Source organism: Heptranchias perlo, chromosome 1, assembly GCF_035084215.1.
Source record: "Heptranchias perlo isolate sHepPer1 chromosome 1, sHepPer1.hap1, whole genome shotgun sequence".
Classification (NCBI taxonomy): domain Eukaryota; kingdom Metazoa; phylum Chordata; class Chondrichthyes; order Hexanchiformes; family Hexanchidae; genus Heptranchias; species Heptranchias perlo.
Genome location: NC_090325.1, coordinates 194,324,821 through 194,342,840, shown reverse-complemented (window position 1 = coordinate 194,342,840; position 18,020 = coordinate 194,324,821). Strand labels below are relative to the sequence as shown.

At 46.4% G+C, this 18,020-nt stretch overlaps 1 protein-coding gene across 1 annotated transcript in view; it reads left to right on the top strand.

Annotated features, from left to right (window-relative positions):
- The first annotated feature begins 1,498 nt into the window (after positions 1-1,498).
- Positions 1,499-18,020, top strand: part of arhgef38 (Rho guanine nucleotide exchange factor (GEF) 38) — a 70,078-nt gene continuing 53,556 nt past the window's right edge. Inside the window, exon 1 of the mRNA XM_067984577.1 lies at positions 1,499-1,703. Coding sequence (XP_067840678.1) covers positions 1,499-1,703 — 205 coding nt within the window. The remainder of the gene's footprint in view (positions 1,704-18,020) is intronic.

The following is an 18,020-nucleotide window of genomic DNA, read 5'->3' as shown; positions in this document are numbered from 1 at the left end:
GCAAATGAGAATTATAAGTGCAAATTGGTGCAGTTGCTGAACCAGGTTGACTCAGGAGGCTGAATTAACATCAGCAAATCCATTCATTAACCCAACAATGCTTCTATTCTAGGGATTAGTTCAACCTCTCAAACAATTCCACTGTCTCACTAACTCCTTCCAGCCATTTCCTTATTGAGATCATCTGTATTTGTTGTTTAAACCATTTTTTAAAAAAATGAACAAAATAAAAGAAACAAGAAGACACCGAAAGTTAATGACTGATTTGACTTTAAGAAAGAACTTGCATTTATATAGTGCCTTTTACCACCTCAGGACGTCCCAAAACGCTTCACAGTCAATGAATTTCAATGTAGGGGTATTTTCAACGGAAGGTGTAGTGTGAGACCCTCTCCCTGGGTCTCATATGACTGGGTTCGACATGGCACGCAGTATAACTCCAGTCAATTCAAGCTAAAACAACATCAACTTGCATTTATAAAGCGCCTTCAACATAATAAGATGTCCTAAGGCACTTCAAGAAAAAAGCCTGCATTTATATAGCGCCTTTTACGACCTCTGGGCGTTCCAAAGCGCCTTACAGCCAATTAAGTACTTTTGCAGTGTAGTCACTGTTGTAAAGTAGGTAGAAGTGCTCAGGTGGTTTTTTTGGACCCCCCGAGTTCTTTTTAAACTTACCCGAAGTTGGCTTAAATGTTTAGAGAGTGGGGGCACTCGCGACCATGCTCACCAAAATATATATGGATAGATATTCTAATTGGAGGGCATCGCCTACAAATACTTTAAGTCGCTCGCACTGCACCCCTGCACTAATTCTATGTGGTTACGTATGTGACTGTTAACAACAACAACTTGCATTTATATAGCGCCTATAACGTAGTAAAACGTCCCAAGGCGCTTCACAGGAACGTTAATCAGACAAAATTTGACACCGAGCCACTTAAGGAGATATTAGGGCAGGTGACCAAAAGCTTGGTCAAAGAGGTAGGTTTTAAGGAGCGTCTTAAAGGAAAGAGGTAACGAGTTGGAGAGGTTTAGGGAGGGAATTCCAGAGCTTAGGGCCCGGGCAGCTGAAGGCACGGCCGCCAATGGTGGAGTAACATTAAATCAATAAGATGTTCTTTTTAAAATTGTTTTGTGACAAAGCACACCAATCCTTTTAAACAGAAGTAAATGATGTAAATTGCAATACAAAGAGCCCTGAAGCAGCTCCTCAGCATTTGAGCATTTTTGAATCTTGCAAAAACTTTTTCTAAGAACACATTCCCTTTAAATGCATCATTACATTTCCATGTGTGTGTCATAATATACAAATTCAAGTTTGCAGCACTCGAATTGTCCCTGCATTTAAAACAGCAGGCAGGGAGAGGAAATCAAGATAGTTGGAGTTTGCACAGGTTGGATTGGAGGTGTGTGTGTCTAGACACTGGGAGGAGTCTCTGGGATTACTGGAGGCAGCGGGTCCACACTCTGGCACTCAGTCACCGGCAGCAGGGCAATGGAAAGTAAAGAGAGCGGCAGCGCTCCCGGGGGCAATGGCAAGCGGAGGAACCTCGGCTTCTTCAAACCCAGGCTGTACATCCTGGAGCGGCGCCGGACCGACACCATCATCGCCGAGAGTGCGGGGGCCGGCGAGGAGGAGAAGAGCAGCACTCTGAGGAGAAGCCAGTCTGATCGCACCGAGTACAGCCACAAACTACAAGGTGAGAGAGGAGAGGAGGGGGGAGAGAGAGGGAGAAGAGAAGAGGGGGGAGAGGGAGGGAGAAGAGGAGAGGGGGGAGAGGGAGGGAGAAGAGGAGAGGGGAGAGAGGGAGAAGAGGAGAGGGGGGAGAGGAGAGGAGGGGGGAGAGAGGGAGAAGAGAAGAGGGGGGAGAGAGAGGGAGAAGAGAAGAGGGGGGAGAGAGAGGGAGAAGAGAAGAGGGGGGAGAGAGAGGGAGAAGAGAGGAGGGGGGAGAGAGAGGGGGGAGAGGAGAGGAGGAGGAGAGGAGGGGGGAGAGAGAGGGAGAAGAGAAGAGGAGGGAGAAGAGAAGAGGGGGGAGAGAGAGGGGGAGAAGAGAGGAGGGAAGAGAGGAGGAGGGAGAAGAGGGAAGAGAGGAGGAGGGAGAGAGGGAGAAGAGGGGAGAGAGGGAGAAGAGAAGAGGGGAGGAGGGAGAAGAGGAGGGGGAAGAGAGGAGGGGGAAGAGGAGGGGAGGGGGAGGAGAGAAGAGGGGATGAGAGGGAGGAGGGGAGAGGAGAGCGAGGGAGAGGAGGGAAGAGAGAGGGAGGGGAGAGGAGGGAAGAGAGGGGGAGGGAGAGGAGGGAAGAGGGAGCAGAGAAGAGAGGAGGGGGAGGGAAAGAAGGGAGGGGAGGGAGATGAAGAAGGTGAGAAAAGGAGGTGGGAGAGTCAACCAAATGCACTAAAATATTCCAAACAGTTCTTAAGGTTTCAAATGTCAGCTTGCCACAGTTGGTACCACTCCACCTCTAAACTGGAAGGTCATGGGTTCTAAGTCAAGTCTAGGATTTGAGCCCCTGAATCAAGGCTGGCACTATCGGGTGGAAGGGGGTACTTTTCTCTATCAGGAACTGATGGCCTGCCTTTTATAGAACCCCGCCTGATTCTTATTACATTGATTTCAATGGAATGAAAGCTGGGCGGGTTCTGCAATGGTTCCTCTCAGGATATTACCCAGGTGGTGATGTTAAAAACGACCCTAGCTATCTTTTGGGTGAGATTGCTGTGGAATATTCGAACTCGCACCAAGTCCCGTTCACCCATCACCCTCTGTGCTCGCTGACCTACGTTGGCTCCCGTTCCGGGAACACCTCGATTTTAAAATTCTCATCCTCATGTTCAAATCCCTCCATGGCCTCACCCCTCCCTATCTCTGTAACCTCCTCAGCACTACAACCCTCCCAGATCTCTGCGTTCCTCCAATTCTGGCCTCTCTCTCTCCCTCCTCCTTTTAAGACGCTCCTTAAAACCTCTCTCTTTGACCAAACTTTTGGTCACCTGTCCTGATATCTCTTTATGTGACTTGGAGTCAAATTTTGTTTGTTAATTGCCCCTGTGAGGCTCCTTGGGACGTTTTACTACGTTAAAGTCGCTATATAAATGCAGGTTGTTGTTGTCTGTCGTCCTGGTCCCAGTTACGGTGAGGCTCCCCCAGTCCATCTGTTTAAAGCAACCCCAAGGCCCTGCTGAAGAAGATGGAGTTCCTTCCACTTTCCCAGCGAACTCCACTTACCCACAGAAAATAAGAGTGACTGGTCATTTCATTTTATGTGTTGTTTGTAGTGATTGTGTTTCAGAAATAATTCCTTGGTTATGGAATTATCAAGATGTAATGAGTTCTTTCTTTTAAAAAAAATATTAATTTAAATTGGGCGTTATTAAAAAGATACTCTTTCATAGGAGTGAAATCAACAACAATTGATCTGTTCATTGGACCTTTCCTACGATGTACGAGGATTTCTTAAAGGCATACAGCATTCATGTTTATTAATGGTCACTAATATCCTTAATTTTTTTTTGTTTTGTTTTTGGTTTTAAAATTGAGTTCCAAAAAAAACTATTTGATGCTGAGATTTGCAAATTGCTTGAAGATTCAGGCTCGTAGCCCCTGAGTTATGGCTGCTCTTGACTGTGTACGTCTTATCTACGCTACATATCCCTGTCAGAATGTCATGGTTAGCAGTCAAATGAAGCCACACATTTGAGCTGTGACTAACCTTTAAGTTAGTTTGAATTATTTATTGCATCCAGTCATTTTTTTTTTAGGTAGTTGTGAGCTGAATCTATACCACGTAGAACGGTGATTTAGTGGTGTGTAGCTAGGTAACGTACAGGTCCTACAGCAGGTTAGGCATGAACTCATCGCTGAGTCATTGTGTAATCAGAGCCTGGCTCGGGCTCAGGTACGTCCCAGTTGATATGCATATTCTAAGGTACCTGAGCCAACAGGTGCATAGCTGAGCACATGATGTAATGTGTTAACAGTTCCCAGTGAACAGGTGAGTACCGCATTCTGCAAAGCTCAAAGACACCTGACTTACAAGGAAACAGCAAAATCCATGACTTCGTCCACAGACAGTACAGAGATTCTATGGTAATAAAGTGCAAAAATTATGAGGAGTATTTTAGAGTGGAGTTTCCCAATGTTTTCCAGATAATTGCTGAGGCCATTTTTATATAGTGCACAGGGCTAAGTTTTAAACTTAAGTACTTTTTTATTTAACTTTTTAATTCTTAATAATGTGAGTGTAAGAGCTGTTAGTGTATGTAATCACACCGAGCTCAAAAAATTCATGTAAAACAATAAACCAATCCACAATTCAACCAAAGCAACACAAGTATCTGTTAGTCAAGGTGACCTATGTATGTGATCTGCTTCTGAACTGCCGTTCACAGGGTGTATATTGTGAGCATTCATGTACTGGGCAGGTGCAATTTATTTCATTCTGCTCCCTGCGATCCTGGCTGAGAGCGCGGAAACAGCTCGATAGAATGCAAGAAATGGTCCTTTTCCAAATCTTGTTAGAGCTAAATCAAACTACGCTACCTTACAACAACAACTTGCGTTTATAAAGCGTCTTTAACCTAACGCTCCTTAAAACCTATCCCTTTGACCAAGCTTTTGGTCACCTGTCCCAATAACTCCGTGTGTGGCTCGGTGTCAAATTTTGTCTGATAATCGCTCCTGTGAAGAAGTTTGGGACCTTTAACTACATTAAAGGCGCTGTATAAATGCAAGTTGTTGTTTATATACAAGTGTTTTACTACATTAAAGGCACTTTATGTAAAGACATCTTGCTGTTGTCATTGTTATCTACATTGAAAATAAAGCCTAGTAGTTCTAGGAGTAATTTGTTCTTGCTCTTCCAGAAACTGACCTGTCAGAGGAGATGATAATCCCTCTCCTTAATCTGTCATTAACTAAAGATTGACATTTGAACATAAGGATTTCTATATATTTTTTAAAAATCTATTTGAGATGCATACCCATTGACAATAACAGACCCACAGTTTAGAAGCATAGAGTACAAATCTGGACCATTTGTAAATCAAATATTTCTCTGAGAAGGGGAAGCATTTTCAGTTATAATTTCCCCGTTAGTTAGCAGCATTACAAGTCTCTTCTCACCCAAAGTAAGGTGTTGAAAAGCAAAACAGTTCATTAAACATTTGGGAAAGTGGCTTAATCTCCCAAGTTCAGCAGCTTTAAAATCAGCAGGTCGATTTGTGAGGTGTAGCAGGTTAGTGAGGGAAACAAGAAATACTGAAAGCCTAGGGCCAATCACCAGTGGGACCATTGTAAACCATGCCCGTGTCAAAGGCTGACCTGGGTCCAATCACTGCTTACTGGATTAATAGCTGTAACCTGTGCCGGTGTTCGTAGCCCTGTAGACAAATGAAAACCTCAATTCAGGTCCCAGATCACTTCACTAGAATCTGTTGGTTCTGTGACGTGTGATTCCAATCACACTGGCCTGAGGGGGTTGTACAGTATTTAAATAAAGGAAAGAAAGAACTTGCCTTTATCGAGTGTCTTTCACAACCTCAGGGCGTCGCAAAGTGCTTCACAGCCAATTAAGTATTATTGAAGGCTAGTTACTGTTGTAATTTAGGAAACGCGGCAGCCCATTTGCACACAGCAAGATCCCACAAACAGCGAAGTGCTAATGGCCAGATAATCTGTTTTAGTGATGTTGGTTGAGGGATAAATATTGGCCAGGACACCGGGGAGAACTCCCCTGCTCTTCATTAAATGATGCCATTGGATCTTTTACATCCACCTGAGAGGACAGACAGGGCCTCAGTTTAGCATCTCATCTCTAAGACGGTGCAGTACTCCCTCGGTACTGCACGGAAGTGTCGCATGTCCTGGAGTGGGTTTTGAACTCTCAACTTTCTGACTCAGAGGTTGAGAGTGCTTTTGCTGAGCGAAGGCTGGCACCTTATTAAAGAAAGAAAGAACTTGCATTGATATAGCGTCTTTCACAATCTCTGGATGTCCCAAAGCACTTTAAAGTACTTCTGAAGTGTAGTCACTGTTGTAATGCAGGAAATGCGGCAGCCAATTTGTGCACAGCAAGCTCCCACAAACAGCAATGAGATAATGATAGTAGTGGTTGTTGGAGGCCAATCATCTCAGCCCCTGGGCATTGTTGCAGGAGTTCCTCAGGGCAGTGTCCTAGGCCCAACCATCTTCAGCTGCTTCGTCAATGACCTTCCCTCCGTCATAAGGTCAGAAATGGGGATGTTCGCTGATGATTGCACAGTGTTCAGTTCCATTCGCAACCCCTCAAATAATGAAGCAGTCCGAGCCCGCATGCAGCAAGACCTGGACAACATCCAGGCTTGGGCTGATAAGTGGCAAGTAACATTCACGCCAGGTAAGTGACAGGCAATGACCATCGCCAACAAGAGAGAGTCTAACCACCTCCCCTTGACATTCAACGGCATTACCATCGCCGAATCCCCCACAATCAACATCCTGGGGGTCACCATTGACCAGAAACTTAACTGGACCAGCCATATAAATACTGTGGCTACGAGAGCAGGTCAGAGGCTGGGTATTCTGCGGCGAGTGACTCACCTCCTGACTCCCCAAAGCCTTTCCACCATCTATAAGGCACAAGTCAGGAGTGTGATAGAATACTCTCCACTTGCCTGGATGAGTGCAGCTCCAACAACACTCAAGAAGCTCGACACCATCCAAGACAAAGCAGCCCACTTGATTGGCACCCCATCCACCACCCTAAACAGTCACTCCCTTCACCACCGGCGCACTGTGGCTGCAGTGTGTACCATCCACAGGATGCACTGCAGCAACTCGCCAAGGCTTCTTCGACAGCACCTCCCAAACCCACGACCTCTACCACCTAGAAGGACAAGATCAGCAGGCACATGGGAACAACACCACCTGCACGTTCCCCTCCAAGTCACACACCATCCTGACTTGGAAATATATCGGCCGTTCCTTCATCGTCGCTGGGTCAAAATCCTGGAACTCCCTTCCACACAGCACTGTGGGAGAACCTTCACCACACGGACTGCAGCGGTTCAAGAAGGCGGCTCACCACCACCTTCTCAAGGGCAATTGGGGATGGGCAATAAATGCCGGCCTTGCCGGTGACGCCCACATCCCATGAACGAATAAAAAAAAATGACCATGCAATCTGTTTTAGTGATGTTGATTGAGGGATAAATATTGGCCCAGGACATCGGGGAGAACTCCCCTGCTCTTCTTTGAATAGCGTCATAGGATCTTTTACGTCCACCTGAGAGGGCAGATGGGGCCTCGGTTTAACGTCTCATACAAAAGACGGCACCTCCGACAGTGCAGCACTCCCTCAGTACTGCACTGGGAGCGTCAGCCTGGATTTTGTGCTCCAGTCTCTGGAGTGGGACTTGAACCCACGACCTTCTGACTCAGAGGCGAGAGTGCTGCCCACTGAGCCACGGTTGACACATTATTATAGCTATAGGACAGAAAAAGACAGGTCCCCTAGTTAATTATTTTGATGCCTGTCCATCGGTTGATAAGGGAGAGTAAACTTTCCACTTCTGTGTTCGTGCCACAGGCAGCGCATATCAGAACATTGCAGGGGTTCAGCCCATGAGGTTCTGCCGTTAAAACCAACGAATGGGAAATAGAGGCCTGCGCCATTTTTCGATGTGTGCTGCAGGCGGGAGAGGCTCCGCGCCAGGAACAGGTGTGGGCCATTTCAGCCCGTCCAGCCTGTTCCGCCATTCAGTTAGATCATGGCTGATCAGTATCTTAACTCCATCTACCCGCCTTTGTTCCGTAACCGTAAATTTATTTAACAAATTTATTGTTAAATAAATTTAAAACAGAAATAGACAGTTTCCTGGAAGTAAAGGGAATTAGGGGTTACGGGGAGCGGGCAGGAAATTGGACATGAATTTAGATTTGAGGTTAGGATCAGATCAGCCATGATCTTATTGAATGGCGGAGCAGGCTCGAGGGGCCGATTGGCCAACTCCTGCTCCTATTTCTTATGTTCTTATGTAACCCTTAATACCCCTTACCCAACAAAAATCTATCAATCTCAGTGATGAAAGTTGACCCTCAGCCTCAACAGCTTTTTGGGGGAGAGAGTTTTCCAGATTTCCACTCCCCATTGTGTGAGGAATGCTTCCTGACATCACCTCTGAATGACCCCCGACGGTTATGCCCCATTTTTCTGGACTCCCCCCACCAGAGGAAATAGTTTCTGTATATCTAGCCTCTCAGAAGGAGCAGAGAAGTGGAAAATTTATTGAGATCCCCTCAGACAGATATGGCCCAGTATTTCCAACTTGGTTACAAGTGCTGGTTCACTCACAGAATTGGGTATAATGATGGTGGATCTGTAAATAAACAGCAGTTCCTTATTATTGGTTGTGACACACAGAGGTTTGAATACGCATTGTTTGTTTGTAATTCTTTTAGGATTGCAAAGCTGCCACATGCAACTTTTTAGTTCTGGAGTCAAGATTAGATAAATCATAGCACAAGCCCTTCCCCCACTTTACAGATATCCTTTAAAGGGGGGAAAATGTGAACTTATCCACTTTGGCGGGAGGAATAGAAAAGCAGTATATTATTTAAATGGAGAGAGATTGCAGAACTCTGAGGTACAGAGGGATCTGGGTGTCCCAGTACATGAATCGCAAAAAGTTAGTACGCAGGTACAGCAAGAGATTAGGAAGGCAAATGGAATGTTGTCATTTATTGCAAGGGGAATGGAATATAAAAGTAGAGATGTTTTGCTACAGTTGTACAGGGCATTGGTGAGACCACATCTAGAATACTGTGTGCAGTTTTGGTCTCCTTATTTAAGAAAGGACATAATCGTTTTCGAGGCGGTTCAGAGAAGGTTCACTCGACTGATTCCTGGGATGAGGGGGTTATCTTATGAGGAAAGGCTGGACAAGTTGGGCCTGTGTACACTGGAGTTTAGAAGAATGAGAGGTGATCTTATTGAAACATATAAGATCCTGAGGGGACTAGAAGGGGAAGATGCTGAGAGGATATTTCCCCTTGTGGGAGAGACTAGAACTAGGGGCCACAGTTTAAAAATAAGGGGTCTCCCATTTAAGACGGAGATGAGGAGAATTTTTTTCTCTGAGGGTCGTGAGTCTGTGGAACTCCCTTCCCCAGAGAGCGGTGGAGGCAGGGTCATTGAATATTTTTAAGGCTGAGTTCGATAGATTCTTGATTGACAAGGGAGTCAAAGGTTATAGTAGGTAGACGGGAAAGTAGGGTTGAGGTCACAATCAGATCAGCCAATATCTTATCAAATGGCAGAGCAGGCTCGAGGGGCCGAATGGCCTACTCCTGCTCTTAATTCGTATGTTCGTATGAAATGGGTTTCAGATTTGTACGTAGTTTAAAATTATAATTGCTTTTCACATCAAAAACATCTCTTAAGAGCTTCACGATGAATGACTATTGTTATGTGGGATACTGACTGAGGCTGGGTGTGAGGATTTTAAATACGATCTCATAAATTGTGTCTGCAATCTTACAAACAGTGCTTGCACGCACTGGGGTAGAGTTACCGCTTTTACAAAGAACGTACAGCACAGAAACAGGCCATTCGGCCCAACAGGTCCATGCTGGTGGGCGCAGTTGGTAATTGGGTGAAAATTGCGCTGGTTTGGTTACATTCCAGTAGTATCACAGTAGGTACAGCACAGAAGGAGGCCATTCGGCCCATCTGCCTGTGCAGGCTCTTTGAAAGAGCTATCCGATTAGTCCCAATTCCCCTGCTCTTTCCCCATTGCCCGCTAAGTTTCCCCAAGTTTCCGCTAAAATGCATTGGCATAATCGCAGATGTAAAATCTTCCATGAACCAATGCAATCTGGCTGTTTAATCGAGTGTAACCGTTACTTTTTATTGCTAAGAAAAGAAATAATTCCTTGGTGTATTTAAGAGTGGGAACCTGGTGTGGTTTTAGTAAAGCAGCTGAAAATGGGTTCATTGCAAAAAATAAGCATTTTTAATAAGTGTCCAGTCCTCTACCTGTGAGTAACCTGATCTAAAATCACTGAAAATGACTTTAAAAACCTATACTGAACCATTTAATAGTTTCTTTGGTGCACACTGGTCAGTTTCTTAGTAAATTAAATATTTTTTAATTTGTAAAAACGTTTAAAACATGCCGACTAGTGCCCGTGTGCCTAAGAAAATGAGCTCAATTTGAAAGACGCTCCTCGAACGGGTGCAATTGGCAGAAACTCGCCGCCTTCGTTATTTCGGGCGTGATAATTTTTGAACCGACGCGATAGATCGCAGGGACTCGATTTCCGCCTGATGTAAATTGCGGTTGATTTTCCACGATCTTTTACGCTGGTTTAGGCGGATTGCGTTGATAAAACCAATGCTGTCTAACGGAGACTCTACCCCGTTCTCTCCGTGCGAAAACAGGACCTTTAATCACGAATAATAAAAACAGAAAATGCTGGAGCTCAGCAGGTCAGTCAACGTCTGTGGAGAGAGAGAAACAGAGTTAAACACGTTTCAGGTCGATGACTTTTCGTCCGGACTGGAAGAAGTTAGTTAGAGGTTTAACAGTTTTTAAGCAAAGTACAGAGACAGGGAAAGAAAGATTGGGGGGAGGGGGTGGAGGAAAGAACAAAAGGGAAGGTCTGTGATAGGGTGGAGGGCAGGAGTGATTAAATGACAAAAGGGATGATGGTGCAAGGCAAAAGGGGGGGTGGTAATTTGACAAGTAAAGAGACAAAAGATGAACCTAGAGATGCTGTAAAAGGAGCCCTATTCAGTATGAACGTATTCATTAATCTGGTGCTTTGGTCTGGACTCTTTCTCCCAGCCCCCAGCTATTGAGCAGATGATGGACGCACTCAGTCATTGTGCAGCTGAAGCCAAACCACTCCCCCACCCGATGCCCACACATTTTCATTAACAGCAGGGATTACTGGAGAGCAATGGGGAGTGGGAATGCCCATCTATTTTCCCTTCATTTGGCTCACAGAGAGTGCTGCCAAGTGTCCGACTCTGGGAAAGGACTTTGCTGCCGACTCTGCTGCCCGTCTCCTAACTCGCACCAAGTCCCGTTCACCCATCACTCCCCTGTGCTCGCTGACCCACATTGGCTACCGGTCCGGGAACGCCTCGATTTTAAAATTCTTATTGTTGTTTTCAAATCCCTCCATGGCCCTTGCCCCTCCCTATCTCTGTAACCTCCTCCAGCCCCTCCGAGATCTCTGCGCTCCTCCAATTCTGGCCTCTTGCGCATCCCCTGATTTTAATCACTCCATTGGCGGCCGTGCCTTCAGCTGCCTAGGTCCTAAGCTCTGGAATTCCCTCCCTAAATCTCTCTACCTCTCTCTCCTTCTTTCAGATGCTCGTTAAAACCTACCTCTTTGACCAAGCTTTTGGTCACCTGTCCTAATATCTCCTTACGTGGCTTGGTGTCAAATTTTGCCTGATAATCACCATTGTTGAGCGCCTTTGTGACGTTTGACTACGTTCGAGGTGCTGTATAAATGCAAGTTGTGGTTGTTGTCTCACTTATAGCAATTTCCCCTCTCAGTCGGAAGGTTGTGGGTTAAACCTCCCACTCCAGGGACATGTGCATATAATCCAGGCTGACACCTCAATGCAGTACCGAAGGAGTGCTGCACTGTCAAAGGTGGCGTCCTTCAGATCTAACGTTAAAACCCCATCTACCCTCTTGGGAGCTTGTGAAAGACCCCATGGCAGTATTTGAAGAAGAGCAGGGGAGCGGGCCAACATTTATCCCTCAACCAATGCCACTAAAAACGTCACTGGTTCTTTTATCTCATTGCTGTTTGTGGGACCTTGCTTTGAGCAAATTGGCTGCCGTGTCTGCCTACAAAATAACAGTGTCTACACTTCATTGACTGGCTGTGAAGTGCGTTGGGACGTCCCGAGGTAGTGAAAGGTGTTGTGTAAATGAATGTCCTTTCCCAGAGTTGGACAGGGAAACTAATTGCAGCATCTCTCCTTCCCCATCACCTGGCTCTGACTTCCTGGTCTATAGAGCTAACCAGATAATCTGACTGTTACTTCCTTGAAGCCTTTGTTGCAATGTAAAACACATAGCAGGGAATGAAGTCCCTTTCATTCTCAGTGAGGTGTGGCGAGCTAGTTTTTATCCACTTACCAGTGTTACGTAACAGCAAAATCTAGCTGCGTCCTGTAACCCCGTCACGGAACTGGACTGCAGTTATTCTCAAGTGCTTTGAAGTGCGTGTTACAGGATTTGTGGTTGTATATGTTATGAGTCATTTATATCGTAAACGCAAGTGAGGCAGAGACTGTAACATCATTTAAAGTAGAATTGGGTAAGCATTTGAAAAGGATGAGTATAAAAGGGCGTGGGGGAAGGGCAGGGGACTGGGATTAGAGAAGATAACTCTTGTTGAAGAGCTAGCAACAACAACTTGGATTTATACAGCGTCTTTAACGTAGTAAAATGACCCAATGCGCTTCACAGGAGCGATTATCAAACAAAATTTGACACCGAGCCACACGAGGAGATATTAGGACAGGTTGGTCACAGAGGTAGGTTTTAAAGAACGTCTTAAAGGAGGAGAGAGAGGCGGAGAGGTTTAGGGAGGGAATTCCAGAGCTTAGGGCCTAGGCAGCGGAATGGCCACGGCCGCCAATGGTGGAGCGAAGGAAATCGGGGATGTGCGAGAGGCCAGAATTGGAGGAGTGCAGAGATGACCGGCAGAGGTGTGAGGGGCCAAATGGCCTCCTTGTGTAATATATTTCCCCCAATTCTAGGAGAAAGGTTTGCATTAAGTTGGCTAATGCGTCGACTCTCACTTCCATATAACACCCTCCAATCTGTACTTAACTTTTAGTACAATATTTACTGGTTAAAGGGCAATTTGTGTTGGGTTATGCTAATATAACTCTTACACCAATAGTTCCCCTATACTTCTGTTCAATATTAACTTTGAATGAATTGTAGTTAGAGGGCCTCCCCCCTCCCAGAATCGGGAGTTTTCCCTGTTTTAGTGGATCAGATGCAGTTGGATGCCCTTGTAGCACGTGTTTGTATCATTGGAGCTGATTTTAACTCTGGGCGGAAACCGGGCTGAGTGGGGGGATGGGCTTTTAAAATGAGGGCAGTCAATTACCCCCCTCGTATCCCGCTGACTGCTCGCCGTGTCCCGAAGTTATCCCGCTCTTTTGAGCAGGACGCCCGCGGGAAGGCAGCGAGGGGCCCGATCAGCCATTTTAGTCGGAGGCCTGAGCGGAGCGGGGATTGGGGAGGGAGGCAGTGACAGCTTTGGGCCTCCCTTGCCCCGGTCTCCCCTGATCGCATCCAGAGTTCCCTCCTCACCCCCCTCCCCCGCACACTTACCAGGGTTCCCGGCTGTGGCCTCCTGCCGCTGAATTCCCGCTCTCCCCCTACCCCGGGCGGGTCAAGGGGTTGCCAGCTCTGCTTGGACATATTCTTGGAGGTTTCAACCCAGGACCTCCTGCCTCGGGGCTCCCCGCCCCCACTCTCCCGCCAATGGTTGCCCAACATGTCCATCCTCACAGGGAATCGCCTTACCACGGCCAATTGGAAAGCGAATAGACTCTTCATTACTCGATTGGATGATTGTTGACTCTCTGTCAAAAAACCTTTTATATTTAACCCCCTGCCCCCATCCCCAATATTTTTATAATTAATAAACCAAAATGCTGAAAGAAAATGAAGGAAAAATCCCACACTTTTGTTAAAGCCCCTTTGATTTTTCCCCCTCGGGTTTTTGCTCCCAGCAGAGTCCTGGAGATTCATTTTTCATTCCTGGAGATTCCAGGACAACCCTGGAGGGTTGGCAACCCCATAGGCAGATCACCGAGATGGTAATAAGACCAGGCCCCCATGTCCCCAGACCCCCCCCCCCCCGGGTTCTCCCACCCACCCCCCGCTTTGTGGCTCGCTCGCCTGCGCCCCATATCAAAATCGGGGCCGTTGCGTTTTTTTTAAACAAAGGCGGAAGGGCATTGTTTCAGACCATTCAGAGTATTTGATGTGCGTTATTAATAATCGGCAGAGACGGAGAAGATCAACAAGAGGGTGAGTGTCCTCAGGAGAAGGCGAGAACCACGGCAACGTCCTACCAGAGAGCCGGATGTATTGCGAAAACCGACAGCCAGCAGCGAGCATTGCTACTGCCATGCAGTTGGTGCCAACAGTATTAGTTATCATGGCACAGAGTGCCCTTGTCATCCAATGCAGTGTGTTTGATCTCCCAGCTGTAGTGTGCAGCTAGAAATTTACAGCTCATAAAATCTGCACAAGTGTGTGATTTGTGCATCAGATTTCTGCACAGCTTATTCAGTAGTTTGAAACTCGAGTGGTACTTTACCTGAAACTTAAATAGATAGAAAGAACTTGCATTTCTATAGCGCCTTTCATGACCTCAGGACGTCCCAAAGCGCTTCACAGCCAATTAAGTACTTTTTTTTAAAGTGTTGTAACGTAGGGAAACGTGGCAGCCAATTTGCGCACAGCAAGATCCCACAATGTGTGATAACAACCACATCATCTGTTTGAGGTGGTGTTGGTTGAGGGATAAATAGTAGTCAGGACACGGGGGAGAACTCCCCTGCTCGTAAAAGATCCCATGGCGCTATTTCAAAGAAGAGTTTCAAAGTGCGTGAAAGGCTCTGTATAAAAGCAAGTTCCTCTGTTACAGTTGTCAGAATCCAACAGAGTGAAGCGATCGCGAGAGTAATTTTCCTGTCCGGCAGGGGACGGTGTGGGTGGTGGAGGGGGGAGCGGGGTTGGGCGGGGGTAGAAAGCAGTAGCTTCATTTTTCACCTGCGGTCGTTCACTTTTACCGTTGCCGGTGGGTTTTTTTTGTTGGATCGCCACTGCCTTAAAAAAAACCCACTTCTGTTAAACTTGCCGCTGGATCCCCCCCCCGACTCCGGCTGAGGAAGATGTCAATTGAGTCGACACAAGCTGCACATCTCATTACGCCGAGGAAAGAATTATAGGGGATGATTCCCGAGTCCCGCACTTCCGGCAGGGAGCAGCACTCGATGGGAGTGTGGGTCGGAGGCCTGGGGTTGTGATGTTGTCGCCCTGTCTCCAATCAGCGCCCTCTTCGAGCGCGACCATCCGCTGGGAGCACGGAATCGCCGCTAGTGACCGGAATGTTTCCTCACTTTCAGCTGGTTGCCGAGTGGCTTCCTGACCCCTTCGTGTTTACCATGAACGCCTGAGTAGATTGTCAGGGTGTGCAAGTCCGAGGCCAATGTTTCATGTCCATATTATTTGCATGAATTTGTTAACCTTATCCAACCTCCCAGAACCAGAGTACAAAATGAACTTGGAAACAGAGTTTGTATAATGGGTGTGAAACAATCTAATGTCGTCAAGTAAAATTCCTAGAGAGTTGGTTAAAGATGGTTACACATGAAGAACTGACATTTCACACAACTTCTGTAGAAACAGGAGATTAGCAGTAGATTGAGTAGGTGATTAAGCCTCACTGTTGATCCAGGATACAATTACAATCAGGCAGACTTTAAACCACCTTCCCTGCTGGTTGATGTTTCAAAATGACCTTGAATGTGAAGAACTCTATTGGCGGTTTGAGAAATTGGATAGCGCCTTGTATTTACACACTGTCCGTCTCTGGGACTTGGGTTACTATCCAGCTCAGACTGATGGGATTAAAATTCTCTCTCTCTCTCTCTCTTCTTCCAACATCACATTTTTTAAAAAAAACGATTACAGTCAGCACAGGCCTGTTGCACCCAATGGAAAAGAGTTGAGAGATGGGCATTGCGGAGCCCACCGAATCTTTCCCTGCTCCTTGACAGAGAGGGCGCCTGAAGGCACTACACATCGAAAACTAGTGCTGGGACCCCTGCGGACCGAAGAGGTCTTTGGGCGGGGAGGTGGTCGGGGGACGTGAGGGGACAGAGATAACCTGCAGGCAAGTTCTTTTACATACTTAAACCCCACCCCTCCCCCTGTAACGGGGAGATCTTTGGGTCTCAGAGACTCTTGGCCTCCGCCCTCCACCTTAAGGCCCCGATGTCTGGACGTCCAGGCAGGTGGGCTCGAAGTTTTTCATCCTTTATGGATGGCCCTATTAGGGAGTGGGCCTGCACTGGTGGGGTGGGGAGGGGGGTGTACCTCTGGGTCATGCTAATTGCCTGGGGTGGGAGGTTTCTGGGGGAAAGAAAATAAGTCCCATGTTAGTTTATTCTTTTAACTCGTGATAAACTTCACACGGCCACACTGCTGCATTTTGTATAATTTTACTGGAATGACACCACGAAACCCAACTGCACCCTGGAAGGAATATTGATTTGTGTCATGGAATCATAGAATGATACGCCACCCGATGTCCATTTGTGCACACTTCGAATTGTGGAGGCCATTCGGCCCATTGTGCCTGTGCCATCTCTTTGAAAGAGCTAGCCCATTAGTCCCACTTACCCCGCCCTTTCCCCTGCACATTTTTCCCCTTCAAGTATTTATCCAGTTCCCTTTTGTCTCCTAGTCACAAAGGGTTGGATCTGATAACCAGCTCCTAGCCACATTAGAAGTGTTTTTTTTTTAAAAGAAAAAGTCCGGTTGACATGACAACGCACACCATAATTTGGTGAGTTTCTCTTGTTAGGTTCAGAGGGCATTGAGGAGGAAAGGAGAAGCGAAATGAATTAGGACTGGAACAGCAACTAAATAATAACAATAGAATATTGTCTGGCTGGATTGTTTAACTGGTTGGATAACTCTTCAAAGACTGGTGTTGAAATATTAGAGCCGTGCATTAAGATGTTTGAGGGCGATATTTTACTCTCTCTTAAGTGAACTATAATGAGAAAAAGGAGATCACTAGAAATTTCCTCGGGGGGCTTCTCCCCATCAGCCGCCATAACTGGAGCGGAATCCCGTTAACACGGTGTATCTGGGGTTTACAGCAATCCTTGCTACAAGGGTTTTGATAGTGAATAAGGAGAAGCTCTTTCCATTGGCAGGAGGGTCAGTAACCAGAGGACACAGATTTAAAATAATTAGCTAAAAAACCACAGGGGGAGATGAGAATTTTTTTTTTACGCAGCGAGTTGTTATGATCCGGAATGCTTTGCCTGAAAGGGCGGTGGAAGCAGATTCAATAGTAACTTTCAAAAGGGAATTGGATAAATACTTGAAAAGGGGAAATTTGCAGGGCTATGGGGAAAGAGCAGAGGGAGTGGGGCTAATTGACTAGCTCTTTCAAAGAGCAGGCACAGGCACGAAGGCCCGAATGGCCGTCTTTTGGACTGTATGATTCTAAGTGTGGACATGAGGTGAGGATAGAATCGGACTCGGCCGTAAAAAATCTCACCTACGATCACAGCCTGAGGTCACATGCGACAAATAGTCACTTGGGACAGGGTTATATTGGTGGGCAACAGAAAAAATTGGTTGGACAAGAGAATAAAAGTTAGCTGAGTTTCCAGCTAAAACAAATGAGAACCTCGAGGATGGGAATGAGTATGTCTAGTAACTGGTTCAACAGAGATTACTCAAGTTCTGTGTGGTGACTAAGTTATTCCTGCAAAAGGCGGATACAATTGCTGCAGGGTACAAATTACATATTGAAATTATCTCTGCTTATTTTTTCCTCTTTTGAATTCCTGCTGGCAGCAATTCTACAAACAAACTAAAATATTTATGAGTTTCCTACCACGTCCTAAAGGCCCATTTCATTCCTCCTCCTTCCCCTTCTCCTCCTTCTTTGTCGCCGACCTCTGGATCCGCAGAGAGTGGCTGTGCCCTTCTGTCTTGTACAAGTGGCCGTTACTGATGTGCGGACGCTGACCAGTGTGAATGACGTGTGGACCTCCAGCGGGGGGGGTGGGGCGCTGGGGAGCAGCCATCTTTTCCTTAGTCCGTACACTCTGCCTTTCGTTTTACCATTTTGCCAAACAAACGCACAAAAAGGTTAAAATTTACATGCACATGCTGTGCAAATCAGAATTGAGAATCACATGCCCAGCGATGGTGCCTAATACTCATTTTTTGGTTACTA